The sequence below is a fragment of the Pongo abelii genome, chromosome 9 (genome assembly GCF_028885655.2).
Source record: "Pongo abelii isolate AG06213 chromosome 9, NHGRI_mPonAbe1-v2.0_pri, whole genome shotgun sequence".
Taxonomy (NCBI): Eukaryota; Metazoa; Chordata; class Mammalia; order Primates; family Hominidae; genus Pongo; species Pongo abelii.
The window spans coordinates 11714097-11740801 of record NC_071994.2 but is presented as its reverse complement, the minus strand read 5'-3'; the positions used below and the strand labels follow the sequence as shown (position 1 = coordinate 11740801).

Sequence of the window (26705 nt, the reverse complement as noted above, 5' to 3'; positions counted from 1 at the left end):
CCTCTTGCCTCTTGATTCTCTTCCCTGACTTACTGCCTAACTCCCCTACTTATGCTTTCTAGGATCTCCTGCCAAATAATCTATGGTACTTGGACTCAAATTCTTGTCTTGGAGTCTGCTTCCAGGGAAACACCCACTAAGACACAACTGTGATCACAGTTCATTGTCTGATAAGCAGGGTGCCCAACCCAGGCTCTAGGGCAGTGTGGCGGGTGGGGGGGGTGGGCAGTCACAGAAGGCTTTTCAGAGGAATCCATCCAAGCTAGGCCTTAAGGATGGGTTGGCGTGAGCCAAGTGCTGTGGAGTTGGATGGGGAGAAGCCAAGTGCTGGGCATGGTGAAGAGCAGGGGCAGTCTAGGATCTGAAAAAAATCAGTTGAGGCTGGATTTCTGGGTACAAGGTAGAGAGTGTTAAAAACCAAAGCTGTTGAGGCAGGTTGGGCCTGGTCATGGCAGGCCTTGTGAAAGACTTTAGATTTTATCCCAGTGGGAAGTCACCAGAAGGTTGATGCAGGGGTACAATACCATCCCTTTCACATTTATTAAGCTGTCTCTCAAATATCTAAATACAGATTTGAGAGTAATTAGCTCTGTGGCTGATAATTAAAGCCCTGCAGTATATCTGAGTTGTCCAAGTAGCCAGTGGCCACTACTGAGTGCTTGAATTGAGCTAGTCCAAACTGAAATATGCTGCTAGTGGAACATACACACCAGAATTTGAAGACTTAGTCTGAATTTAAGGTTATAAAATATCTAATTAATAATGTTAATATTGATTAATCCTGAAATGCAATATTTGAATATATTGGGTCAAATATTATTATATTATGTACATAATATATTCAAAATTAATTTCACCTGTTTTCTTTTAGCTTTTTTAAATTTTATTTATTATTATTATTATTATTATACTTTAGGTTTTATGGTACATGTGCGCAATGTGCAGGTAAGTTACATATGTATACATGTGCCATGCTGGTGCGCTGCACCCACTAACTCGTCATCTAGCATTAGGTATATCTCCCAATGCTATCCCTCCCCCCTCCCCCACCCCACAACAGTCCCCAAAGTGTGATGTTCCCCTTCCTGTGTCCGTGTGTTCTCATTGTTCAATTCCCACATATGAGTGAGAATATGCGGTGTTTGGTTTTTTGTTCTTGCGATAGTTTACTGAGAATGACGATTTCCATCTTTTAGCTTTTTAAAAATGGCTACTAGATGATTTGGAGTTACATACGTGGCTTGCTTTCTATTTCCACTGGACAGTGCTGGGGAAGGATGTTACAGGAAGAGTTCCTAGGAAAGCTTCCTGGGGCACATCAGTGTTGAAGAGATGATAGAGCGAGAGGAGCTGCTTTTGGAGCTGTTTGGTTACAAGGAGCAGCCCATCAAGTTAGCTTAAACAGAAAGGGGAATTTATTTGGAGAATTCAGGGATATTTAATAGAACCCCAGGGTAAGAAGTGCATCCAGGGCCGATGAGAACCAAGACCTGGAATTCATTAAGAACCAATGGAAGTCACCTCACCAGCTCTTATTATCTGGACCCATGTGGTCTCTTGTTCTCTTTTTCTCTGTGCATCTGCCTTATTCCCTTGCTGCAACTGGCTTTCTCTGCTCTCTCTGCATCTGGGCCAGCCTAGCCTCATGCTAACTTGCCTTCCCAGGGCAAGGACGAAGAGATGGATAAGAACCTCTAAGACCTCAAATCCTAGCCCAGGAGAGAGTATGTGATGAATGAGATTTGGATCTGGAGTGCCCTTGTGATAAATGAGATTTGGATCTGGAGTGTCCTCTGGTCTAGCTGGTCACCACCAGAGATGGCAGGTCATGGAACTCTTCAGTTGGCAGATTCTGGGGATGCAGATCCTTAGAAAAGGGATGGGGGCAGGATAGGCAAAGTGAACACTCCAGCATTTATAGAATACCCCAGAGGGGCCTGAGAAGGAGTAGCCAGTGTGTGGGAGGGAGCTGCAAACACGTGGCCTCTCAGAAACTAAGGAAGAAGAGAGTGACCAGTAGGACCAAATCTGCCGAAAGGCCAGTAAGAGGAGGGCTGAAGAGTGACTTATGGATTCAGCACAGGGAGGGGATGAGCGTCCTTGGTGAAAGCAGTTCCAGGGAGGGAAGGGGTAGGAGCTGGAGTGCAGTGGGGGAGATGTATGAGGCTAGAAGTTGGATACAGGGGAGGCAGATAGCTCCTTTATGAAGTCTGGCTTCAAAGGGGAGAAAGAGCCAGTGTGGCCCTTGGAAGGAGATACAACATCCTGGCATGTGTTTGTTTTGATTTTTGTTAAGTTGGGAGAAGCCTAAGCTTGCTTAACTGGTGATGGGCAGCAGCCAAGACAGAGGGAGTGGGCAGAGACCCCAGAGAGAAAGGGATGGCTGCTGGTGGAGGGATTGGCTGTTCTGCTGCAGCTGGAGGGAACTGGGAACATGGCAGCAGATATTGACAGCGGTCAGCTACCATTGCGTTTTTCTCAGTTAACACGAGAAAAACTATCTGCTGGGCATGGGGCTGAGACATAGATCAGAGATTTGGGGTGATCAGGGGAAAGGAATCAGGATTGGAGGGGCTCTGGCTTCTGTCTGCAGCCACTCTGGGCTTGGTCAGTCATCTGCTCACATGCATGCTGGGACATGTAGACACACACATGTATTTTCATGCACAGGTGTGGTGTACACACCTCAGAGCACTCACATGTGCTTGCTCATGTTCACGTCAGTCCAGCTTGCATGTAACTGTGCTGCCTGTACACAGGCCTGTCGTACATGAAGTGTGGATGGACAGATGTGCATGCTCACGTGTCCACACAGTGGCCAGCTCCCATCCCACTCCCATTCCTGAACATCATGGCTTGAGTTCTTATCGCTGTTTATTGAAACCTCCCGTCAAAGAAAAGTGTGGGAGGCAAGAAGGGGAGGACTTCTCATCTTGTTAAGACTCAGTCTTGTTAGAACTGAGCCAGGGGATATCAGGGGACCTCAGGGGAAGAGGACCGGGCCAGTGGGGGGAAGGTGGCCAGTGGGGAAGGGCTAGACAGAAGAATGGCAGGGCCTGGGTTGCAGGGAGAACAAGGGCAGGGTTGGGTATGGAAAGGTCGATGGCTGAAACTTTGAACTGGCCAGGGCTGGGCAGGAGGCTCTGGTGGTGGTGGTGGAGACACCTTCACCAAGCTCTCAGAAGGCTTCATCCTATGAGGATGGACCTATCTGGGGCCTCCCTGTACTCCTAAGGTGCCTGGCTAGGATCAGTCTCTGGAGGGCAGGGAAAGGGGGTTCCGTTGTCCTCAGCTGGAGCCCAGGCCTGGTCCGTGAGGCTGCAGAGGGATCCTCTGGGAGGCCTTTTCCACCTCTGGCTCCTGCTTTGGCTTCTTTGCCCGCAGGGACCTAGGGACAGAGAGCTCAGGAAAAGCCCTAGGCCCAGACCTGCTTCCCCAGGGAGGAGCACTGATGGGGCCAGAGGCAGTGACTGACCAGTTTTCCAGGTCTTCGATAGTCTCTGGCAAGGGCTGATTCAGGGTCTCAGGCAGGAAGAGGGCAGCACTGCCCCCGAGGAGGGCGGTGATCCCATAGATGATATTGGGGATGAAGGGCTGTACCTCACCCGTGATTTTCACCAGTGGGGACAACATGCTTCCCACGCGGGTCCACAGGTTACTTACGCCCATACCTGTTTGCCTGCGAGGGTTCAGAGTAGGGATTGGTAGCCTGTGTGTGGGGTTCATAAAGGATGGCTCCCCTGGGCAGAGGACAGGACAATGCCACAGTCCCACCTGACCTGTGTCCTCTGGCTGGGCCTGGCCCCAGGTCCAGCACCTACCTGATGACTGTGGGGTATAATTCACTTGTGTAGAGGAAGAGGCAGCTGAAGGAGCTGGATAGGCATCCCTTCCCAAACACAGCCAATACTGTCCTCACGGTCTGCAAGTCTGCAGAGGGAAGAAAATGTGGTGGGCCTTGGAGTTCAGGAGCACCTAAGAGTTCTCACTCCTTAGCTGATCTTGTCTCCCTTTTCGCTTTGGCTTCCAGGAAGCTCAGATCCAAACTTAAAGCTGAGTAATGCTTTGCATGCCTGTGTCCTGCTATGTTTGTGTTTTTCCCTGCCTCTGATCCTCTATTTCCATTTATATTTTGTTGTATATGTTCTTGTTCTTGTCTTAAAATACCTCAAGTTCTTTTGGAAGGGTATAGGTGTATCAACCAACTAACACCCATATAAAATAAACGTAGCTTTTCCAAGGTCATGATGGAGTAAGTTGTGGGGTCTTTCTTGAGCTTGAGCCCTGTTGTTTTACCATCTCAGCTTATCCTCTACAGTGATGTCACTCAGGGCACTCTCAATACCTCAAAAATTTTCACACTATCCAGATACCACCATACTTTGCCCAGTCCAAGTCAGATCTGGAAAGGAGCTTTGATGTCATCTAGCCCAATTGCGTTATTTTCTAGATGAGAGATCCTGAGCCCCAGAGAGTGCAGGGACCTGCTCAAGGTAACACAGTGACTTAGAGGCAGAGCCAGCAGTGAAGTCCCTGACACCCAACCTGACAGCCTCTTCCAGAGGGTTCTGGGGTAGCCCCAGTCTCTCACCCAAGGGCACAAAGGTGAGAGCCAAGATGGCCCCTCCTGCCAGGAGCAGGGCAGCGGCCTGAGTGGTATGCCGGCCCAGATAGCTTAAGGAGAGGATGGTGATGAACTTGGCTGGGACATCGACCCCACCAAAGATGATCTGGAGGATGTAGAGGTTGACTCCAAATTCTTCCACACCCATAGCCAAACTATAGTAGGCAAAACCGGTAGCAAACCTGAGAGGCAGAGAAGGATTGGTTAGCACCTGCGGCCAGGCAGAGGCCACTCCCCATGCTGGTCATTGGGTCACCAGGATGATGAATAGCTTCACTTCTTGTGCCAACTGCAACTGATGATAGGGGCTGCTTGAGTGTCCTTTTGAGGTTTCTGAGATCGTGTCTGGGCTCAGGGAGAAAGCGCTGTGATTGATTGGTCATGTCTGACATGGACATGGTCCAGAGTGTGGTGGCAAAGACGCCAATAACTGACTCTAGAGAAGATCAGGACTGGAGGGAATCTTGGAGACCAAAGGAGGCAGTAAATGATCTCTCCTGGTTGGGCAGCAGTTTAACATCCAGACTGGCGAGGTGAGCATTGAGCTGTATGCCTGGGTCAGATGTTTCCCTTCCTCTCTCTGAACTGTGGGATCCCTTTGAAGGGTTCCTGGACAAATTGAATCCTATTCACAAAGAAATGGCCAGGATGGGAAGCAGAAACCAGGTCACAGAAAGGGCTTTCAGGGAGCGGGAGAAAGTCAGACAGAGGAGAAAACTTGAGAGAAATAAAATTTTTGTCTTCGAGTCTGAAACCCATTGGTCTAGCCTTGCTCTGTGGGGTTTCAGAGGGCAGAGCTGACCCAGAGGTGGGCAGTGACAGAGAGGGAGAGCACGGGGAAACTGAGCGGCAGGGATGTGAGCTGGGGAAGGGGCCTGGAGCATTTGTCCTGTGGGTGAGGGGTGGGGCATTGTGACCCCAGAGGGAAGCAGACCCTGATGGCTGGACCTGGGTGTGGGGCAGGAATGCAGCAGATTTCTGGGGTTGGGGCTGGGCTGTGGTGGCCCAGGAGAGGGGATTCCCTGACTTCTCTTTCAGATGCCCTAGGCCTTGCCCTTAGGTGAGCCTACTGGAGGCCTTGTCTATCACCCCTTCCTTGGTAGGGTGTGGGCAGGGAGAGGGTGGGTTACCAGGCCAGGGAAAGACAGAAGGTCATGCGGCGCAGCATGGGTATCCGGAACAGGTCACTTGCGGTGTACTTGGCCTTGGCCAAGGCGATCTCCTTCTGCAGGTTGAGTTTGAGCTCCTTGGGGCAGAGGATGGGGAGGGGTGCAATTAATGACCAGCTGGTGGGCCAGAAGAGAGAGGGAGATGCAGGCCTGGTGCCTCTAGAGGAGCTCAGGGAATCAGATGTGGTATAGGCTGTGAGCCAGGGAAACAGAGGCAAGGGGAGGGGCCAGCCCAGGAGTGGAGCACAGGGGTTCTGCGCCCAGACTGTAGTCCTCAGCCCCTACCTCCAAGCTGAGCCTTTCTCCCTCTTCCTTCTTGCCATTGAAGGCAGCCACCCGCCGGAGTATCTTCAGGGCCTTTGAGGACTTTCCAGACAAGACCAACCAGCGTATGGACTCTGGTGTCCACCTGGGGGCCAGAGACCAGTCACAGTGGCTCCTCCCACTCCAGAGCCCCTTTTGAGAGGCTGGAAGAACATCAACAGCCAGGGCCAAGGGGTACGAGGACCAGAAACCTGAGCTATCTCACTGCAGATTTCATGGAATTTAAACTTGGACAAACTCTGCACCTGGGCTGCCTGCAGCCAGCACAAATTCCAGTGTTCTCTTCTTCCCCTTCCAGAAGAGCCTTTCCTCTGCCCCCCACCTGGGCCACTTGTTGTTGTTGGGTGTCTTCCTTAACTAGGAGCACCAAGCTCTAGGCCAAGGCAGGTGGGGCCTGGGGAGGGGACGGCATGTTCAAGGCTGGACTGCTGGAGGGTCCTGCACATCCACCTCCCCAGCCTTCCTCGGGCTGCATTCCCAGTCTCTCTGGAGAAGAGAGGGCAGGGCTGCAGCCACAGGGCAGCTTGGGAGGGGGATGGAGGCTAAGGTGAGGTCAGGGACTAGGCTTTGGGACCTTCAAATTCTCCCTGCAAAGGACTAACTCTGCTGGGGGAGTTGTGGGGAGGGAGTGAGCACAGCATGGGGTCTTGGGATTGGCAAATAGGCAGTCACCCCCACTCTCCCTTGCCCCCAGGCTATGCTTTTGAGGTTGGCTCATTCTGAGCAGTCCCTGAGGGCACCAGGATAACAGGAAAGGAAGAGGCTGAGATGTGGGGAGAAAGGAGTGGCGTTTGGAGAAGTCTGGTCCAAGGCGAGGTCAGCTTTAGCTGTAGCCCCTATGGGTGACCTGGATCCAGTGAGGCCCTCAGGGAGTGGACATTGATTGCCTGGCCTCAGGCCACTGCCCCAGCTGATGGTGGCAGCTTCCTGGGCCCATCACTCCTCCTGCCCTGACAGTCTTCTGAGCCTGCTCTTACCAAGATTATCATTGACTTCCTCCCAAAACCATGGCAAGGGCCTGCACTCTATCCTCCTCTTCCCGAGAATTATGGCAGGAATGGCTTACACTTAGTGAGCCTTCCTGTGTACCAGGCCCATGAAACTCTGGGTGATAGGCAACATTATCTTCATTTTACCTAGAAAAATATTTTTCTTTTTTTTCCTGTGTTTGAAATGGAGCCTCGCACTATCGCCTGGGCTGGAGTGCAATGGCGCGATCTCTGCTCACTGCAACCTCCACCTCCCGGGTTCAAGTGATTCTCCTGCCTCAGCCTCCCGAGTAGCTGGGATTACAGGCATGCGTCACCACACCCGGCTAATTTTTTGTGTTTTTAGTAGAGACGGGGTGTCACTGTGTTGGCCAGGCTGGTCTGAAACTGCTGACCCCGTGATCCGCCTGCCACAGCCTCCCAAAGTCCTGGGATTACAGCCGTGAGCCACTGCACCCAGACACCTAGAAAAATCTTGATGCTCAGAGGGCATGAGACTTACCCCAAGTCACACAGTGAACTGGCCCAAGCTCTTAACTGTGCTCTGCTGATCGCCCACCCTTATTTTGCCTCCTGACTCTGAGTGCTGTCACCCCCAGGTTGCCCATCCCCTCTGGGAGCTGCTATTCTCATTTCCGAGCTGAGGTTCCATCCCAGCTTTGCATCTTTTTGTGTAACTTTGAGGAACTGCTTCACATCTCCGAGCCTCAGTTTCCTCATCTGTCAAATGGGGACAATAATGTCTTCCTCACACAGAGAAGCCATGAGGATCAGAGACGACGTAGGTTGATGCCCAAAACGGGCCGTGCACATAGCAGATGCTCAATAAAAGGTCGCTCCAAGACTTCACTTCTTTTCCTGAGCTCCTGTGGGATTTCCTGCTCTTTGGCTCTGACTACGTTTTATTTTGAGACGAAGTTTTGCTTCTATTGCCCAGGCTGGAGTGCAGTGGCGTGACCTTGGCTCCCTGCAACCTTCACCTCTCAGGTTCAAGCGATTCTCCTGCCTCGGCCTCCTGAGTAGCTGGGATTACAGGCATGCGCCACCATGCCCGGCTAATTTTTGTATTTTTAGTAGAGGTGGGGTTTCACCATGTTGGCCAGGCTGCTCTCAAACTCCTGACCTCAAGTGATCTCCCTGCCTTGGCCTCCCAAAGTGCTAGGATTACAGGTGTGAACCACCGCGCCCAGCCAGCTCTGACTACCTTCTAAAGACCCATTTCCTGTCTTTCAGTGTGGCCTCGGGTTCAACATGTTGGTAATGAGCTCTCTGCCCACTCTGGGTCTTTGACCCAGGCACCTCCATTTTCCCAGGTTCCCAGGCTCAGGCTCCTCTTTGAACTTTCCTTTGTACTTCAACTCCAGCAGTCCCCAATTCTCCAGATTCTTCCTTCAAGGTATATCCCAGATGAGTCTCCCAGAATCCTCCTCCCAGCACCATCCCCTCCCATCTGTCTGTTGTCCCCACTCAGCTGGGTCTGTCCTTCTGGGCTATTATTTCACAAATGGAAACTTGATCAGGCCTGTAGCACCACAGACTCTTTCCGTGGCTTTCTACCTCCTTCCACATGAAGTCCAGGCCCCCCCCAGCTTTCCGTGCTCTCCCAGCCAGTCTCCATCCCGTCCACCTCCACTTACCTTCTTCTTCAGCTGCAGGCAGGCCCTGCTTCCCCACGTGCCCCCATCCCTGCTCTCTCCTGCAGCATGCATTTGTTTATGTAATTACTCCTCCCTGGAGTGCCCTTCCCGGACTCTGGGACTGGGTGCCCGGGGACACAGAGTTGGCCAGCCTGGGCAGGTATGGGCTCCCCTGTTTGGCCCTGGGGCACCTAAGGAAACAGATGAAGAGGAGAGGGCCACATACCAGGATGATAGGAAGAAGATGAAGAAGGGAATGGACACAGTTAACTGCAGCCAACGCCACTGGGGGATGGCGTAGGCCAGGCCGGGCAGAATGAACTGGCCAAAGGTGTAGCAGTACCCGAGTGCTGTCGACATGATGGCCCGCATCCGGGTAGGCACCCATTCCACATCTGTGGGAGGAGTCCAAGCACCAGATTAGTGTTCTGCCAGGTCCCAGGCACCTCCCCATGAAGGGGCACCAGCTTCTGCATCCCCACGGCTACTGACATCCTCCCCACGTACGCTGTTGATATCGCCCTCCGTTGGGGCTTCCTGCTGTTCTGATGCTGACCCTAAGTTCATCATCCCCATTTTACAGATGCCACAGCTGAGGCTCAAGGCGATAGGACTCAAACCTAGGTGTGTCTGTTCCCAAACTCATGCTCTTAACCACTGCTTCTCCAGTGGCAAGTAACTTTCCTTGTTCTGCCTCAGTTTCCTGATCTGTAAAATGGGAATAATAGTGTCACTTACTTGCAAGTGTTATTGAATGAGATTGTGTACCTAGCAGAGTGTCAGGCCCAGGGTAAGTCCTCAGTATTGACAGCTGCCATTACTGTGCTTGTTGTCATTGTTAAGTTTAAGTGAGGCGTCTGAGGTCCTGAGAGGGGGTGGCACCTTGACCAAGGTCACAGGGAGCCTGTGGTTGAGCCAGACCCAGACCCCATTCACTTTTGGCTTCTGGATGGTGCTCCCCAAAGCCCAGCTCCCTGCCCCACTGCAGCTCACTCAAGATGACGGTGCTCAGGGTAATGCCTGAGATGCCAAAGCCACACAGGAAGCGGAAGACCATGTAGATGGGGAAGGTGGGGCTGAAGGCTGCACCGGAGCCGCTGGCTGCCAGCAGCAGGTAGCTGCAGGTCAGGATGGGCCTGCGGCCAAACCTGTGGCTCAAAGGAGAGGAGGGGCCAGATTAGCCACAGTGTGCCTGCCAAGAGGAGTGACTCTGCATGCTGTGGGGCAAAGGGCTGAACCCGACCCCCAACCTTTCCCTGTGGGGCACATAAAGCTCCCTCCCCAGACAGAGCTTTCTTGGTAATTGCTATTTTTGACAAGTTTGCAGTTAGAGGTTTGAGTTAATGAGTGATCTCCTCTGCATCCGCCTCAGCTTAGTTGACTGAGCAGGGGTCAAAGGACTGCCCATCTCTAAGCAGTCCATCTCCTCTGCCTCCACTGCTACACACCCACTATGCTGTGTCCCAAAACCTGGAGGCTTTTTCCCCTGGAAGAAAGGAAGGCTGGAGGCCAGACACAGTGGCTCGTGCCTGTAATCCCAGCACTTTGGGAGGCCAAGATGGGAGGATCACTTGAGGTCAGGAGTTCGAGACCAGCCTGACCAACATGGTGAAACCTTGTCTCTACTAAAAATACAAAAATTAGCCAGGCGTGGTGACACACGCCTGTAATCCCAGCTACTCAGGAGGCTGAGGCAGGAGAATCACTTGAATCTGGGAGGTGGAGGTTGCAGTGAGCCGAGATTGTGCCATTGCACTCCAGCCTGGGCAACAAGAGTGAGACTCCGTCTTAGGAAAAAAAAAAAAAAAAGGAAGGCTGGAAGATTCCAGTTTGTAAGGGCTTTGGGGTGGAGAGAAGGCTGTGGTCCAGAAAGGTAGTGAGGTTTGCCCAAGGCCACACAGCAAGAGCCATCCCACCTTCCCCCAACTCTTTGCCTCTTTGGAGGTGCGTGGGTGGGGCAGAGTAGGGAAGGGTCGTCCCCAAGGGTCATGCTTCCATGGGCTGTGCCCCCATGTCTCACCTGTCAGACAGGTCTCCAAGCACGAGCCCTCCAATCAGTATACCTGCCATGAAGATAGACTGGGCCATCTCCTTCAGTTTGTTGGAGTTGCACACCAAGTCCCACTGCACAAGAGAAAGGTAGGACTAGCCTAATTCAGTGTAGACAGCCTGCTCAGCCTGTGCCCTCATACATGTGGGCTTCCTCTCCCAGCGCCCTGACTTGGCCCCTACCTCCCAAGGACCATTTCCTTTTTCAGCCCGGCTCAGAGCTCCTTGGGTTTGTCTGTGGCTCTTCGGCCCCTGACCTGCATCCCTCAGGCATGTGTGGCCTGTCGTATGGCTCTCAAAGTCTACTCAGCTACCACATCCAGGTCTGGCCTCAACTTCTTCCTCCTCTCCAAGTTGCCTGCTTCCTTGTTTGCCTCCTCCCTGCCCCTCACATAGCCCAGGCCAGTCCCTCTGCCTACCTGCTTGAGCTTGCCTTCTCTCCTCTACAGGGACGTTCCTCTATCCTTGCCACCTCTCTTCATCCTGCAGATCCAATCTCTCTCTCTCTCTGCTCCTCCTCATCAGTATTTAGGTGTGTCCAAATCTCTCCATCTTAAAACCTCTTTCCTTTCCTCATTCACTCCATTTCTCTCTTCCCTTCAAAGCCAAATCCTTTGAACAAGGAGCTCTACTTGCTATCACTCCATCCTCATCTCCTTTTCATGTCTCAATTCTGCCCCAACGCGTCCACTGAATCTGTGCTTATCAAGGTCACCGAAGTTTCATTTTTACGGCGCACAACGGAACGTCCCGAATCCTGGCCTGGCTTGCCCTCGGGCAGATGTGGATGCTGCTGATCTCGCCCTCCGTCAGGCTTCCTGCTGTTCTGCACTCCTCTTCTCCTTCACGTCTCCTTTCTCTCTGCCTAGCCCTTGAAGCTCTCCCAGGGCTCTTCCTGAATCCTCCTCTCTCTCCACTTTCCCCAGGCGATGCCATCTGTTCCTATGGCTTCAATTCCTATTTTATGCTGAAGATTCCAAATCTACACCTCCAGCCCAGCCTCTCTTCTGGCCCACAGAGGAGTAGATTCAGTGGTCCCACTTGAGAACTCCACCTGGATAAAGTCACAGGCACATCCCAGATTCAATGGGACTTATCACCCCACTTCTTATTAAAGTCCCAATCTCAGAGACTGGTAACTTTCTCTTTTTAATTAATTAATTAATTAAATTAATTTTTTTTTGAGACAGGGTCTCACTCTGTCACCCAGGCTGAGTACAGTGGCATGATTGTGGCTCAATGAAGCCTCAATCTCCTGGGCTAAAGCCATCCTCCTAAGTAGCTGGGACTACAGGTGTGCATGACCATACCCAGCTAATTTTGGATTTTCTGTATAGACAGGAGCTCACTATGTTGCCCAGGCTGGTCTCTAACTCCTGGCCTCAAGTGATCTGCCTGCCTTGGCCTCCCAAAGTACTGGGATTACAGATGTGAGTCACCACATCCAGCCTCTTTTTTATTTTTATTTTAAAAAAATTATATTATTTTTAATTGGCAAATCATAATTATATTACATATATGAAAACAATGTGGTGTTTTGATATATGTATGCAATGTGAAGTGATTAAATCAAGCTAATTAACATCACTTCATTTACTTGACATTCTTTGTGGTGATACTTTTGAAAGTCACCCTTCTAGTTATGGTCAAATAAACAATACATCATTATTCTTGACTGTAGCCATCAGGCTGTGCAACAGATCTCAAAACGTATTCCACCCATCTAGCAACTTTGCACCCTTTGATCAGTAACTCCCCATTCCTTTGCCCCAGCCCCTTTCCCCTGAGCTTTTGGTAACCATCATTCTACTCTCTACTTCTGTGAATTGGACTTTTTTTTTTAAGATGCCATATATAAATGAGATCATGCTGATAACCCTCTTGATTCTTTCCTCCTTCTCCTACTCCACAATCACTTGATCTTCAAGATTCTAGCTTTTTGATATTTCTTGAATCTGGATTCTTCTATTTCCACTACTACTGCCTTAGTGTAGGCCTCATCATCTTGCACTTAGATTAATAAGGACAACTGATATTTATTGAGGGCGTTCTAGGTACTGGGCACTGTTCTAAGCTCTTTCCGTGTTTTAACTTTAATCTTCACAATAACCTTATTATGTAGTTGCTAATATCACCCTATTTTACAGATAAAGAAACTGAGGCCCAGACGAGGCTGCTGCAGCAACCTCTTGACAGGTCAACTGGACTTGGGCCTCATCCCTTCCTAGCTATTCTTTCCCTGATAACCTGAAGGGCTAAAACGCCACTCAAATCTGGTGCCTGTCTTGCCTAAAGTGCTCACTGGCTTCTCCTTGCCCTTTGGGTAAAGATAATGCCCCATTAACACGGGTTTATGAGGCCCTCCATGCTCTGGCCCCTGCCTACCTGTCTGGTCTAATCTGCTAATCCCCAACATGCACCCTTTGCCCCAGCCATCTGAATTACTTGTGCAATGAAGTGGAGAATTTAATTTAATAGAAATGCCTCACAAGAATGTTTTGGAAGCAAAACATTCCAAAAGGTAAAGAACCACACATTTCAGGGAGCTCTTTCTCACTTTCCTCAGTTGGAAGTGAGGGAGAATGGTGGTGGATGGAGTCTCCAGGTCCTGCAGCTGTCTTAGAGTGGCCCAGCATGGCCAGCAAGCCTGGTGGTCCGTTTTAGTTGGGAAGGGGGCCAGCATGGTATGTGTGTTGGGAGGAGATGGAGGAGGGACAAAGGTAAAGGAAGAAGCAAGGGGGTGTGAGGTGGAGGAATATGCAAGGGGGTATCTAGAGAGACTTCTGGTACTTTGTGGCATGCTGTGTAAAGTCCCTTTAGGAAAATCTAAAGGAGAGACCTACTGTTCACCTAAATTCATTCACCCCTTCTTCCATAGTAAATAGCACATTTCCCTGATGACCTTGTACTGGGTGGGGCCATGTAGTTCTTGACAATGGAATGTGAGTAGAAGAGATGTATGTTACTTCCACCTCATTTGCTTAAGAGGGATTCCCTAGTCTGGACTTGCATGCTTTCTCCTCTCCTGTTAGTGGGAATGGAGACAAGTAGAACAACTCTGGAGAGTTGCTGTTAGTCTGGGTCCCTGAATGACTCTGTGGAGCAGAAACACCCATTGGCCTAAAATGCTACTCACCTTAGAACTGTTACATGAGAAAGAGAAACACTTCAATATTCTTCAAGCCATGAATTATTGTTGTTATAATAACCTAGCCTATCCTTATACATCCCATAAGAAGTTGCAAATGGAAATTAAATTTTTATCCCAACCTCCGTGATAATTAGTGCCTTAGGAAATCAATAATCTGTTTGGATCATGAGAAGGTCAATTGTCAGACCTTCTTGGAATAGTTTCAGGCTGCTGTCCTGCTCCATCATCTGAGACCAGATCTGCTGGATCTTGGTTTCTACCATGATACTTGTGATCATGTAGGCTTTAGAATAACTGTCATGAGCTGGTTTCTACCAGAAAATTGAGCAATTTACAGAAAATATCATTCCTGGAATAAACTTTTGAGTCCTGTTTAGAATATGCCTGAATCCTTACAATGGCTCATGAGGCCCTCGAAAATCAGCTAACATCTTTATCCGTGTCACCTCTCTGCTCTCACCTGCTATTGCCCTCTCCCTCACATACTCCACTCTTGTTGAATTGTTCGCCTTGCTGCTCCGTAAACATTTCAAGCATGCTCCTACTTCAGAGTCTTGACGTATGTTGTTCTCTTTTTCTAGAATGTTCTCCCAGATAGCTACTTGACTTGCACCTCCTTCAGATCTTTGCTCAAATGTTATCTTCTCAGTGAGACCTCCCTATTTACAATTATAACTCCCAGCAGCCTATACCTCTCTACCCTACTTAATTTTCTCAGTAGTACATGAGAATGCTGAATGATTTTCCATCTTTTTGGTTTATTGCATGTTTCTCTGCCAAGAATATCAGCCTGATGAAGATAAGGCTTTTAGTCTGTTTTGTTTACTACTGTACTTTCATTATCAAGAACAGTATCTAATACATACTAGGCACTCAATACTTGTGGAATTGAATGTGTGAACATTTCACAGAAAGAACAGAGGGATTGAGAGCCTTAGAAGTTAGAGATCTGCCAGTGTCTACATGAAAGGTCATAGGGCCCACACTCCAAATGCTATGTGGAGTACTGCCTCATTTCACCAGAATGAGTGCATGTCAAGATGGATAGTGTCCAGGCTGTATATGCTGAGGATGCAACCACATGCCAGTGAGCAGGAGAGAAGTGTTTTTTCTTCACAGTCAGATTGGAAAACCTACTATGGAAAAATTGTCTACTGGAGGATTATCATCCTTCAATGATGTTTCGAAGTTTGGAAGGAAGAGTGATTTGTGATTAAATATTTTTAAAAAATTGAACTTCAATTGCACTCTAAATTGCTCCCAGAGATTTCATGGTTAATGAAGCACATCCGAACTGATGAGAAAAATATGGCCATGGCTTCCCTAAAGATCAACACAAATCTATTTTCCCTGAAGACCAACACAAATCTTCCCTGAAGATCAGGAGAAAGCTTTGCAAATAATGCCATAATAACCTTATAAAGTAGGTACTCGTGTTATTTCTTTTTATAGACAAAGAATCTGATCTCACAGTGTAAGTGGCTTGCCCAAGCATGGCTTGGTTCATTTCAAGACAGAGATTGAAACTCAGATCTGAGATCTGCAACTGTTATGGGTTGACTTGTGTCCCTCCAAAAAATACATTGAAGTTTTAACTCTTCGTGGATCATATTCCAAATACGACCTCATTTGGAAATAGAGTTGTTGTAGATGTAATTAGCTAAGTTATAATATGATGAGATTATACTGAGGTAGAGTGGATTCTTAATTCACTATGACTCGTGTTCTTATAAGAAGACAAGAGAGAGACACACGGGGATGTTATGATCCACAGAGGCAGAGGTTGGACTGATGCATCTCCAAGCTGGGGAATGCCAAGGGTTGCCAGCAACCACCAGAAGCTGGCAGAGGCAAGGAAGGATTCTTCCCTAGAGCCTTTGGAGAGGACACACCGATACCTTGAGTTTGGATTTCTAGTCTCCAGATCTGTGAGACTATAAAATCTGTTGTTCTGAGCCACCCAATTTGTTGTGCTTTGTTATGGTAACCCTAGGAAACTAATATACGGCACGATTCCTGAATATTTGAAGGAACTGCTGGCTTTATAAGGGGTGATCGGGAGAGGATTGGGACTAGACAAGCATGGTAATGAGGGAACCAGATGTGGAGCAAATGGGAGAGATTTTTAAAGGCATCCTGGAATTTCTGGGAGAGAGGAAGGTATTTAGAGAGAATTTTGGCATGCTTTCTGTGCAAAGACCTAAGAAGGCCCTTTTAAGAAAACTTAGGCTAGGTGTCTTATTACTCAGGGTGTCATGAGTGTGACTTGTGTTTCCCTTGACTGTGTCTCCATGATAGTCTGAGCCATGCAAATCCTTGGATTTAATCCGGTTACACTACAGAAGCTCCATGCTATTGCATTTCTCTTTGCCTTGGTGCTGGTTATGATCCCCTTATTCTAGTAGTGTTGGCAGTCCTTTGAAACTCATGTCAATATCATCTTTTTGGAGAGCCAGGAACTTCTTTTATGGTCGTCTGGCACAAACAGGTGGTCAATAAGTGTTTGTCAGTTCGATAAATGGATAAGAGTGTCTAGCCGCCCAGGGTAGGTAAGGTGCTCCTTATTTCCCTTTCTTGTTCTTACCTCCAACAGGGCACCTATTACATGGCATTCTAGCTGCTTATTCACTTGTTTGCTGTCCTGTATTCTGTAATCTTGCTGAGGACAGAGAATGTCTCATTTGAGTTTTTTTTTTTTTTTTTTTTTGAGACAGAGTCTCGCTCTATCGCCCAGGCTGGAGTACAGTGGTGCAGTCTCAGCTCACTGTAACCTCTACCTCCCAGGTTCAAGCGATTCTCTTGCGTCAGCCTCCTGAGTAGCTGGGATTATAGGCATGCGCCAGCATGCCTGGCTAATTTTTTTTTTTTAGTAGAGACGAGATTTCACCTTGTTAGCTAGCATGGTTTCGACCTCCTGACCTCATGATCTTCCCGCCTAGGCCTCCCAAAGTGCTGGGATTACAGGTGTGAGCCACCGCACCCAGCCTTGAGGTTTTATCTCTAATAGCTAGCAGAATAGTTGCTACATAGTATATGTTAATGTTTCCTCAACAAATAATTAATGAGTGAACAGGGCTGGGAGAATTTTGGCATGCTTTCTGTACAAAGCCCCTGAGGAGGCCCTGTTAAGAAAACCTATAGCAGATGTCTTGATTATTACTCAAAGTGTTGAGTGTGACTTGTGTTTCCCTGGACTGTGTCTCCATGCATAGGCTGTGCCACTTGGAGTCCTTGGATTTAATTATCCTTATTTTACTGAGGAAGCCCAGAGAGGGAAGAAAGGCAACTTGTTGGTTGAACACAGCCAGTTACTCAACTTTCTGGTGGTTCTGTTTAGTCCTCGACATGACCTTGGCTGATCCGTCTCATCAACTTTTGGCAATTCCACATAATGTTCTTGCTCCCAGTATTCTAGTTCAGTGTTCTTTTTTTTGTCACTCTGTCACCCAGGCTGGAGTACAGTGGTGCGATCTCGGCTCACTGCAACCTCTGCCTCCCAGGTTCATGCGATTCTCCTGTCTCAGCCTCCGGAGTAGCTGGGACTGCAGGCACCCACCACCATGCCTGGCTAATTTTTGTATTTTTAGTAGAGATGAGGTTTCACCATGTTGGACTAGGCTGGTCTCAAACTCCTGACCTCAGGTGATCCACCTGCCTCAGGCTCCCAAAATGCTGGGATTACAGGCATGAGCCACTGCGCCTGGCCTAGTTCAGTGTTCTTGACCATCTTTTTCCTTTCTTGGAATGTAGCCGAGCCCCAGGGGAGCTGGGTTCTGGAAGGAAAGGGTAGGAAACTCACTGCCATGCCTTTCTGTGTGGGCTGATGCATCAGGAACATGGTGGGGAAGAAAGAGAAAAGCACGATGCTCAGGAGAAAGCTTTGCAATTAACGCCATAATAACCTTATAAAGTAGGTACTATTGTTATCTCTTTGTATAGACAAAGAACCTGAGGCTCAGAGGCATAGCTTAATTCATTTCAAGAAAGAGACTCAAACTCAGGTCTGCTGGACCCAAGATGCTACCCTTGGCCCTGAGCACAGCTGCTTGATGCCTCCCTGCGTGCCGTGCTCTGAGGCCTGGGCTGCTGAAGGAAAGGCACCATACACGGGAGCTGTTACTGTGAGCCTCTGTAAGACAGCATAACCCAGCATAGGCTGGGATTGTGGTCAAGGAGGCAGTCAAAGTCAGAGCCAGATAAGCTGCTCTGACATCATATCCAAAGTGTGAGCAGCAAGAAGTGAGGCTAGGTGGCCCCTTGCAGAGCATGAGGCAGAAAGTGGGCTGTAGAGAGTCGGGACGAGCCATTTGTGATCAGGACCATGATCAGCAGGATGGGGCCCTGCTGTGTGTGTGGGGAGCTGGCTCTGCCTGGAACCACATACGTGGTTCCTACCCCCTAGAGCAGGAACAAGGAAACAGCCTGCCTTAGTTCAGGGGCCTTTTGGAGCTAGGTCAGATCTAGCTTAGGGGAGAATTGCTGCTGCCCATGTGCATTCCTGGATCCCTGAAGGAACCTGTGCTGGGGCACAAGGACCAGAGAGGATGAGCCAGGTATCTTGGGGACAGTCAAAAAGACATCGGTTTCCAGCTCTGCCACTTAGGAGCCATGTGTTCTGGGGCCAATTACTTAACTTCCATGTGGCTCAGCCTCTTCATCAGTACCCACAGGTACCTAGTACCTGCTTCTCAGGCTTGTGAATGACATAGGAATGAAATGCACCCAGCACTTATACCTGGAAAACAATAGGCACTCAATTCACAATAGCTCTTATTATTATTGTCACTATTAATGTCATTAAGTCATTGTAAGGCCTGTGCTCACAGGGACAGGTAATGCAGTAGAAAGGGCATGGATTCTGTAGTCAGGACCTCCCAACACCCCGCTTCTTCTATAAAAGCTTGACCCACCATCATGTCTGGGAAGGCCACCTTCTGGATCTGAGCCCAGTGTATTCCTCTGTAAAATAGGGACAATAGTGCCTGATTTGCAGGGTCACGAGAGAAGGGATGCAAACACCATCCCAGGGCCCTGCATACAGTGGGTGCTCACTGGTGAGTTCCTGATCCTGGAGAGCTCCCAGAAAGGTCCCACCTCCTCCTGCGCACATAATCAGGGGCTTTCTAGGTCAGGGCTGTCAACAGGGATCAAGCTGGCTTGAAAAGTGGTTTGGGTGGGGCTCTCAGGCCTTTTCCCAGGAGTCAGATTGGAGGCAAGGAAAGAGATGGAGGAGGACGAGCCCCCGGCAGGGGTGAGGGTGGGCAAACGGGGGTGTGAAGCAGAAGTGCTGCTGGAGATGAGAGATGGGCAACTGGGGGACTGGGGACTGGGATGAAGGAGGGTCAGAGGCAGCTGACCAGAGACCCGGCAGGGGACCCTCCCCAGGTGGAAGTCTGTTCCCAGGAGGCCTCACTGGGCAGCCTCTCTGCTTCTCCAGCAGCTGACCTGGGGCGTCGTTGGAGCAGTCTTCCACCCTGGAGAGGGTGGCAGACGAGCTTCTTGCAGCCCTGGAGACAAGACAGGGAGGCTCAAGGCCCAGAGAGGAAGCCCAGGGCCCTTAGAGAGATGGGTCTTGCTCATCCATGGCCAGGCCCAGGCCCTGAGGCCCACAAGCTGAGGTTCAGTGGTGTGGACTATGGGGTACGTGCCTCTCCAGGGAGCCCAGAGTCCAGAATTCGTGTTCCCATGCTTTCTAGACTTAAAGGCCTTTGTTTCTTCTTAATGTCCTAGTAAAGCTCATTCTGAAAAATCCTGACCTTCTCTGCTGCACCAAGAGAAAGGAATTTGTGGTCACCCCTGCCAGGAAAGCTTAGGGGATCAGAAGGGGGAGGGAGACCGCCTCCACTCCTGTCCAGACCCAGTGCTGGGCTTGCGCACTCCACCAGCTCGGCCCTCCAGCCCTCTTGCCCCCTCCAAGAGGGAGGCTCCTTAAAATCCCCATTCTACAGATGAGGGGACTGAAGCTGGAGTGGCGAGGTCACTTGCCAGGTTGCTGACTGTGGGGGAGGAGCTGGATCTGAGCAGAAGAGGAGGGTCAGGCTGAGGAGGGAGGCAAAGTCAGGGCCTGGGTGAGCTAGAAACAACCGTGAGAGCTGGCTCCCCTTTTTGCTGGGGGATCCCCCTCTCTTCTGATGGGGATAAACCCTCTAGTTCTCAGACATCCCTATAAATAACAACAGCAAAAAAGCATGGCACCAGCAAAGAGTGCAGCTAACATGAAAATGGAATGCTGTGTGCCAGGCCCTGGGCTCAGTACATGAAAATGGAATGCTGTGTGCCAGGCCCTGGGCTCAGTACATGAAAATGGAATCCTGTGTGCCAGGCCCTGGGCTCAGTACTGTGCTTGCGTTATCCCCGTTAACCCTCACACTTGCTTTCTTAGCCCTTTTTACGGATGAGGAATCCAAGACTTCTAGGGATCATGACATTCCTGATCATTGGCAGAGGCAGGTTGTGAGCTCTGGTTCACGATCCCACACTGTTTGCGAGATGGCCCCTTGCTTCTACTAACAGGTGTCACCTGGACTGATCTCGCTCTTCACCAAATACCCTGCCTTCCTCATTACCACCCTCCTCACCTGGAGCCAACACATCGGTTCTCCACCTCTGCGTCAGAGACCTACTTCTAGGTAAGGTCCAGCTACTGCTCTGTCTCTAGCTGAAGGGCACCAGAACCTGACCCAAGCACATGGAACTGGACTTGTTATGGCTGAACCACAAACAGAAAGATGAAAGGGCTCTGCCCTTGCTGTGCCGGTACCAGTGTGGCTGGCTGGGTCCAGCCACTAATGCATTAATGGCTGGGCAGGGACGCTTCCTAAGGGCTCTCACAGCTGAGAGTTCTAGGGATCCGGCGCCTGATGAATGCCTGGGCCAGACCTGACCCAGAGAAGGGTGCAGTGCCCTGAGGCCTGGCGACCCCTGGCGTCCTGCTGGGATGGCGGTTCACACTGTCTCAGCTGCTGAAATTGTGACTGGGAACTGGCTCAAGCGTAAACTGATGCTTGACTGGGTACAAGGCCTGCAACCTCTCTCTCTGTCTGGCCTTTCTAGAGGCTTCTCGAGGGGTTTTCTGGAAAGGAAGCCACTTCCTTCTTCTGGGAAGCAGTGAGCGGTGTCTGCATCCCTCCCGTCTGTCTCTCCCACCAGGCTCTGAGGGGGCAAGTCCTTCATTCAGTGTTGATTGAGCACTTGCCATGCATCTAGTCCTGTGATGACAGGGATGGGTGAGAGAGGCACAGTCTCTGCCCCGGAGAAGCTACTAAAGGCAGGGAAGGAGGATCTGTGATGCCCCGGGCAGCAGGGTGCCCAGTCAGCCTCACGGATTGTGGGTTGGGGGTTGTGCATTCCTGAGGAGCATAGGCTCTGGAGCCTGACTCCTGACTTTGACTCCCCACTCCATCCTGTATGAAACGTGAGGCCTTGGGCCAATGACCTGTCCCTCAGTTTCCTCATCTTTGAAATGGGATAATAAAGGTGCTAACCTTAGAGGGTTATTGTGAGGATGAAATGAGTTTATGTGGCCGAAGTGATTAGAACCATCTGGCACAGTGTGAGCGTGCAGTAAATGTTATTGTGACGGTGATTTAATTGTTCCCTGTGAGATTTTTGTTTCTTTGGCTAGGTTCTGTGTTTTTGGAGGACATGGACAGTGGGTTTTAATCCTCTTTGTCTTCCCAGGTCTCAGGTGCACGGCAAGTCACCTGTACATTTGGAAACTTAATTATGGCTGTTGAGGCATCTTTGACTCCCTCTCTGTCCCTCACTCCCTACATCATTCAGTTGCATTCAGTTACCAGGTCCCGGAGATTCCAACTTCCTGGCCTTCCTGGTATCTATTCCGACTGTCCCTTCTATCTGTTGTCTCTGTCCTGGATCCCTGTGTAGCTTGCTAACAGGTCTCCCTGCTGCTGGACTAAAAGACTCCACAAACTACCCTCTAAGGGGCAGTCAGAGTGACGAGCCTTCGAAGGTGACCTGTGGTGTCACTCTCCTCCTTAACACCACCACAGTCACTGGCTCCCCATTGCCCTTAGGACAGAGGCCACACCTTCACCTCTGTAGCATCCAAGCTGGGCCCTCTTGCTGTCCTCTCCAGCTCCATGTCTGGGGACCTCCATATCCTACTGCTCACTCCTCCAGCCTTCCCCTGGAACCTGCAATCTTGACTTTTTGCTCTCTTCTCTTTTTTTTTTTGAGATGGGGTTGTCTCACTCTGTTCCCAGGCTGGAGTGCAGTTGTGTCATCTTGGCTCACTGCAACCTCTGCCTCCTAGGTTCAAGCAATTCTCCTGTCTCAGCCACCTGAGTAACTGGGACTACAGGTATGCACCACCACATCTGGCTAATTTTTATGTTTTTAGTAGAGACGGGGTTTCACCATATTGGCCAGGCTGGTCTCGAACTCCTGACCTCAGGTGATCTGCCTGCCTTGGCCTCCCAAAGTAGCTGGGATTACAGGTGTGAGCCACTGCACCAGGCCTTTCTTCTTGCTTCTGTGCCTTTGCATTTGACCCTCCTTCCCCGCCACTCTTCCTTTTGCCTGGGGTTCACTGCTCACTAACTCTCACCTCCCAAAGTGCTGGGATTACAGGCATGAGCTACTGCGCTGGGCCTTTCTTCTTGCCTCTGTGCCTTTGTGTTTGACCCTTCTCCCCCCACCATCCTTCCTTTTGCCTTCCTTTTAGCAGCGCAGCTCACTAACTCCCACCTCTCCATGCCCAGTGTGGGCATTACTGACTCCAGCAAGCCCGCCTCGATCCTCACTCCAGGCTGGTTAGATAACCCTCCCCTGGGCCTCAGAGCACTCTGAGTGTACAAAGCGCACATTCATTCATTCCACAGAGCACTTCCTCTGTACCAGGCACTATTCTAGCTGCTGCAGATAGAGTAGTAAACAAAGCAGCAGAAAATCCCTGCCTTGGGAAACGTGTATTCCACCAAACTGCCCATGATCCTTGAGAGCGGGTCTGCGTCTCACTAGTGGTGTGCTCTTGGAGGGAAGGCAGGGCTAGAGGCTCTTCGACTTTATGTCCTCAGTATTATGCACTGGGAGTCAATAAATGGATACTTGATGGGTTTCAGGCATTATGCTTGGTGCTGGGGGGAGAAAGTAGCAAACATGACAGGGAGGAGATATAATCTAGGGATATGACAGCAGCAAATGTCATGGTGTGGAGTGCAGGTGTGTGTGATTGGGTCCTGAATCTGCCACTTATTAGCTGTGTGACCTCGAGCAAGCTACTTAACCTCTCTGTGCTGTAGTTCCCCCATCTGAGAGAGAGAATTACAATATGAACTATCTTACAGTGTGCTCAGGAAGGTTAAAAGTGTTAATATCTGTGAAGCTCTTAGAACAATGCCTGGCACATAGTAAGCACTTTATACAAAAATATTTGTTAAACAAATGAATAACAATCACACAGACTCTGAACATAGCCCTAAATTCAAATCCTGCCTCTGCCAGGTTCTAGCCATGTATAACATGGGAAGGTCATGGAATCAAGCTGAGCCTCAGTTTCCTCATCTGTGAACTGGTGATAATACTTCTCTTCAAGAGATTACATCTCCTGGGCCTCCAGGAACCCACAGATGTATAGGGCTTGGCACCAGGTAAGGGCTTTGCAACGAACGCATCTCTTCTCATGAGGCAAAAACAGGCTCCTGCCCTTGAGGGGTTCATGGTACCTGAGGGAGGATGAAAACACTGGTCTCTGCTCACTGCTCAGACGCCACCTCCTCCATGAAGCCTCCCTTGAATCCAACAGTTTCTCCCTCTTTTGGACCCCCATAAACATTTGTCTCCCTGTACTTCTTATGGGCTTTAGCTCTAAATCCCAGTTCTGAAACTGACCAGCCATGTGGCACTGGACAATCATTTCCCTTCTCTGGGTCTTAGGTTTTTTATTTTTAAAAATTCTGTAAGGGGAGATAGAAATCACCTTCAATGGAGCATCACATTGGAATCAAACAAGACTGTGTCTACAAAGCCCCCAAATGTGCCTGGCAGTTAGTGATGCCCAATACATGCCAATCCCCAATTTCTCATCTTCATCCTATCATAGGCTCCTGACTGGCCTGTCAGTTCATTGAAGAGTCTGATTTAACTCTGGATTTCCCCGAGGCGGCAGGTGAGAGGGTCAATGAAAAAGTGAAGGGCTGTGGGAATGAGAGGTGAACCCACGAGTGACTGTGTGTGTGTGGATGAGACATTTTCTGGGTCTGCTGTGGAGTGTTTCGAGCCTCCCCTCTGTGCGGTCCCTCCTCCACCTTGGGGCCTTTGCACAAGACAGAATTTTCCTCCTTTCTCTCACTGCCTGTTTGGCCCTTGGCTGATGTTTGTGTCTCAGTTCCAGGGGCATTTCTGTAGGGAGGATTCCTTCAACGCGCATTCCCCACGCCCTCACTCCCACACCCACCCCAGGGGAAGGTCATAGTGCGAGGTCACTTTGAAGATGCAATTTTGCACTTCTTTGTGTGGTATTTTCCTTAATGGGTGCTATCCCCACCAGGCTGTAGACCCCCTGGGAGCAGGCATGGTGCATTTTTGTATTCCCAGAGCTTAGCTCTGTGCCTGTCACAGAACGGGCCCTCAGTAGCAGTTTGTTGAAGCATTGCTTGGATTCTGAGTGGGAAGAAGCCAAGGGTCTTTGTGCATGAGCTTCTGCACTCAGGTCCTTCCTCGTTGCCTGCCCAGTGGCCTGTCCTCAGTTCCTGGGAACACCAGACCCCAGCCTCCTCTGCTGCCCACCAGCGGTGCAGGGTATGGGGGTACGTGGGTAAGTGGAGGGAGAGGGTTTGCCCAGGCATACCTCTGTCACAATGGAGTCCTTGGTGCTGTTGTAGACCCAGCCATCCAGGCATGGCTCCGTGGCCCTCTGGGTTTCATTGGGCAGGCTGGCATTGGGTGGATGTACAAAACGGAGGCACCGCTCAGGCTTCCCATTTGGGCCCATGGGGAGCACCCAAGGCCCTGTGGAGGCATTGGGGGGCGGGCGGCAGTGGTGGACAGGGGTGGCAGCTGTGAAGATCTGCAGCAGGTTGTGGTTGGCCATGTTGAGGATCGGGAGGCCCAGTATGGCTACATGCAGGAACTGGAAACGGCCCATGCTTCCCACACGGTCCAGGATCTCCGAGAAGGTCATGGCACTGGGGCAAGATGAGCCAGAGCTGTGGGCAGGGCCGAGGCCAGGGAGAGGTATATGTGTGCCTGGTGGTGCGTGGGTCTATGGAACCATATGTGGGAGGGTGAACTGGGTGGATATGCGAGCACAGCTGTGTGGAGCGGAGCATGTGTAAGTGTGTAAAGATGTGGAAGCTCAGGCATGTGGAGCCGCAGATTCTTGTGTGGATGCCTGAGGAAGAGCCCAGCTGCACAGAGGGCTGTGGGATCAAAGGTGGAAGTGTGTGTCCAGGTGTGTGGACACAAAGGTGTCTACGGGTATGTGCTCATTTAGGCTGCAGCATAAGGACACAGCTGTGTGAGCTCGGGTGTGTGTTGTGTGCGTGTGCACCTGCGGGTACGAGCATGTGTGTGCTCAGCTAGGCTGGTCGCACGTGCTGCATGCATGGAGCAGTGCAGGACACATAGCAGGGACCAAGGGGCCCAGCCTTGGATGTTGGCTGCAAAGGACGGATTGCGGGGTGGGTGGTGAATGTCCCCAGTTGCTCCAGGCAGATACACAGGGTTAGCAGAGTTCAGGCTGCCTGCTGGGAAAGGCCTCCCCAAGCCCAGAGCCTCCTGGCTTCTGGCAGTTCCCTGGGGCTGGGCCCACCATGCTGGAGTATCTGTAAGAGCCTGAAGCGGGTCTCAGAGGGCACTAGGGGCTTGGCCAGTTGCAATTGGAGCCTGGCCTTGGGAGATTCCCGGGATTCCTAGGTGCCTGGGCTAGGGGGGCCCTCCATCCCTTCTCACCTGGTGGCTGGGTCTGGATCCGATGGAGCTGGTGATCAGTGTAGTTGAGGTCCCTGCTCTGTCCTAGGGGCCGGCAGCTGCTGCAGTTGGGCAGCTCAGCTCTAACAAGCTGTGTTTGTGCCTCCCCCAGGGGGGCTTATATAAGGCATAAGCTGTTTCCCGGGCTAATGTTTGACTTTCTTTTGCGGATTAACATCACTGGCAGGGAGAGTGCTGTGGACCCACCAAGCCCAGCTCTCCTCAAAGGGCTGCCTCAGCGAAGGCCAGTGGGGGTGGGGCAGCGTGGCTGACCCTAGCAGGGCTGCTCGCTGGACACCATGGGCCCAAATGGGAAGTCTGAGACGTGCCTCCGTTTTGTACATCCGCCCAATGCGAGCAGCCCAGGCAGGCTCACCGAGGGGAGATTCTGGGAAGGAATCTGGCCTGACCTCTGAGGGTTCAAGGTCCCTCTCAACTGATGTTCAGAGGACTTGGAGCTGAGGACAACCAACGGGAAAGGCACTGGTGCCCGTAAGCAGGCAGCATTCTCCTGTGTGCTACCTCCCCTGCCTGGCATCTCCTGAGTAGGGGAAGGGGATTTGCCTCTCAAGAAGTATTAGGGCACACCCAGACAGAAAATGTCACTTTCATCTATCCCTGAGGACGCAGGGCTGCCATCTCCTGGGCCCCTGGGACAGCCAGGACCTCCCTGTCTGTGTCTCTGACATAGGTGAACTGCCCCCTTCCATCCCACCCTCAATGGACAGGCTTCTCTCCTGATCAGCCGCTTCCCCCCTGATCAGCCGCTTCCCCCTGGGGACCAAATGCAGTCCCTGCTGTTTTATTTTCACTCTGAATATTATTTTAATT

At 50.6% G+C, this 26705-nt stretch overlaps 1 protein-coding gene across 1 annotated transcript; it reads right to left on the bottom strand.

The window, feature by feature from the left end:
• Nucleotides 1–2856: 2856 nt before the first annotated feature.
• SLC22A8 (solute carrier family 22 member 8) lies at nucleotides 2857–25969 on the bottom strand. The gene is given in 11 exon segments (NM_001132489.1): nucleotides 2857–3388; nucleotides 3476–3679; nucleotides 3822–3930; nucleotides 4592–4806; nucleotides 5755–5870; nucleotides 6079–6202; nucleotides 8970–9138; nucleotides 9737–9891; nucleotides 10764–10867; nucleotides 24754–25090; nucleotides 25857–25969. Coding segments are annotated over 10 exon segments (1629 nt in total). The 5' UTR covers nucleotides 25087–25090; nucleotides 25857–25969; the 3' UTR covers nucleotides 2857–3288.
• Nucleotides 25970–26705: the final 736 nt, after the last annotated feature.